The sequence below is a fragment of the Penaeus japonicus genome, unplaced genomic scaffold (genome assembly GCF_977035675.1).
Source record: "Penaeus japonicus unplaced genomic scaffold, GWHDUDI00000001_assembly GWHDUDI00000033, whole genome shotgun sequence".
Classification (NCBI taxonomy): domain Eukaryota; kingdom Metazoa; phylum Arthropoda; class Malacostraca; order Decapoda; family Penaeidae; genus Penaeus; species Penaeus japonicus.
In genome coordinates, this window is record NW_028234435.1 from 2,798,214 (window position 1) to 2,800,713 (window position 2,500).

At 53.7% G+C, this 2,500-nt stretch overlaps 1 protein-coding gene across 1 annotated transcript in view; it reads right to left on the reverse strand.

Moving 5' to 3' along the window:
• LOC122255672 (uncharacterized) overlaps window positions 1-2,500 on the reverse strand; it is an 18,336-nt gene that overhangs the window by 705 nt on the left and 15,131 nt on the right. The window contains exon 3 of the mRNA XM_086556711.1: window positions 1-2,135. This exon is cut by the window's left edge and continues 705 nt beyond it. Coding sequence (XP_086412837.1) covers window positions 914-2,135 — 1,222 coding nt within the window. The 3' untranslated portion in view covers window positions 1-913. The remainder of the gene's footprint in view (window positions 2,136-2,500) is intronic.

Consider the following 2,500-nt stretch of genomic DNA (forward strand, 5'->3'; position numbering starts at 1 on the left):
TTTGGAAGTCTTGATTAGGCCGCCATCTTGCTGATCCCCCTCCCCCTATCCCTCTCCTCCCCTCCCCCACCCCCCCATCGGAAAAAGAAACCACGACTCGGCAAACAAATTTCCTCTAAGTGCTCGAACTCCACTTGAAGGATACTCGAGAAGAAGATCGTTCCGGGCGAAGGAGAATCTGAACCTCTTGGAGGAGAATCCGAAGTCCTTCAGAGATCTGGGTTTGGGATCGGATGCCTTACGTGTGTGTTTCTTTTGTTCGTTTGTCCAAGATGGCGCACGACGACGAGTTATCTTCTGGCGGCTTTTGCTTTTCGTAATTCTAGCGAAGAATAATTGATGATTTTGAAAAATAGGGAAATAAGCATACGATAAAGTCATGAAAGCAAATAACATGATTCCGTTACACAATAACAGAATGTAAAAAAGAAGGATAATAAATCTAATTCATCATTTCCCTAAGAGAAAAAGGAAGGCGAAAGAAAATCTATGTACAATACCAAAGAAATATTCGAAAGACAAAATTCAAGTTCTAATCTACTTAGGCTTATTGCATGTGCACTGGTATAAAATCTATACTTTATAAGTAAAACTGTATCACTGTACAAAGGCTTATAGATTTATCAACCTTTTATAACTATAGTTAATCTCACAGATACTCGTATCGTTGTATACTATTCATAATATAAGATCACCTTGGCGACAACATTCTCTATCTGTGCGCAAGGTAATCGGACTTTTCTTAATGCAATAGCGTAGTGATTCCTCTAACGTATAGTTTCTCTTTTTTATATATATATATATCTGTCTCTGTATACATATGTACATATATATTTTCCTTATAAAACGCGTCACCAGCACAGTCTTAACTGCAACAACATACTGGCAATTAAGAGGCATTCTCAGGCACTCCTCAGGCACGGCAGGAGAGGTCGACGGGCGTCGTGGAAGACTCTTGCGTCTGGCCGGGACTCAGCGACGCCGTGGTCACCCTCATGCTGTAGGACACGACCTGAGTGTCGGCGGGCGCGGCCGCTTTGCTCTCGGGGTCTTGGCTGGCGGGCGTGGGCGTGGGGGTGGGCGGGGGCTTCTTCACGGACAGGTCGATGGGTTCCTTCTGCTCGTCGGCCTCGTCTCCGCAGCGGGGAGACGACGGGCGAGCGAGGGCGTCTCCCGAAGGACGGGGCTTCTGGCTCAGGTCCTCGATGTTGTTGTTGTTGTTGCTGTTGTTGTTGTTGCCACTGTTGCTGCTGCTACTGTTGTTGTTTTCCTTGTTGGCGGTCGCGTGGTGCGCTGACGGGGGCTGCCCGTTCCCGTGGGCTGGCTGGGGACTAGCGCGGGCGTAGGGGAAGCTGTGGGCAGGGGGGTTGCTATGGGCAGGGGGACTTCTATGAACATAGGGGCTGCTGACATGTGCATGGGCGTGGGGACTTTTGAGTGCAAGGGGATGGGGACTGCTGTGGGCGTGGGAACTGGCGTGCGCAGGCGTGATTGTCAGGCTGAGGTGACTGGTCGAAGCGACGGGCGAGTGGGCGAGGTCGCGTATGTGGGCGAGGACCGGGGAGTGCGAATGGTGGGGCGAGTGCGGGCTGGTGGGCTCGTGGGCGCTGCCTGGGGAGTGAGTGTGGGCGTGGGAGAGGGATGGCGAGGGAGAGGACACGGGCGGGGAGGACACGGGAGTCGTTTCGGCCTGCCTGCTGAGCACGGGATAGAGGTAAGGATACAGAGGCAGACGCGAGTACGGAGACGAGGGGCTCCCCAGCGCCGTGCCCGCGTGGAGGAAGAAGGGGGACAGCGCCCCCAGCTTCGGGTACAGTTGGAAGGCCGCCGGGGGCCTCCGCGGGTCCAGGGGAGACTCCAGGGAATTGTCTGACGCCTGAGACTCAGGGCTGCTCAGGGCGGGCGAGTCGCGGTCCTCCTCCTTGAGGATCACCCGCGGCTCCTCCTCGGCGTCCCCGGCCTTTCGGGGCGAGTCCTGCGCGGGCGACGGGCCCTGCGACGTCAGGCCCTGCAGGGCTCTCTTGGCCTCCTGCACGGCCAGAGTGCCCGGGGAGGTGTGCTCCGTCGGGGACGTCAGCGACACCTGCTCCTGAAGAAGGCAGTGGATCTTGAACCAGTTGGATCGTCGGCCGTACCTGCGGGGAGGGACGACGGGATGAGAACGGGGGAACGAGGAGATGGGGGTGAAGAAGAGAGAAGAGAAGAGGAAGGAGAAAGGAAGGAGACGAGCAAGGAAGTAGATGAAATAAGAGGATGGGGGAGGAAGGAGTTGAGGAGATGGGAAGAAGAGAAGATGAACGAGAAAGAAGAGGAAGGCTTTGGATTATAGACAGTGATCAAATAAACTGAGAGAGAGAGAGAGAGAGAGAAGGAGATAGAATCAAATAATAAAAGAGAAGAGGTGGAGCTGGAGAGGAGAACCACAATATGTTGACACAAGCAACATATCATGACGTGCGCATTATGTGTTTTGTGCTCGGATGATGTGTTGCGTACTCAT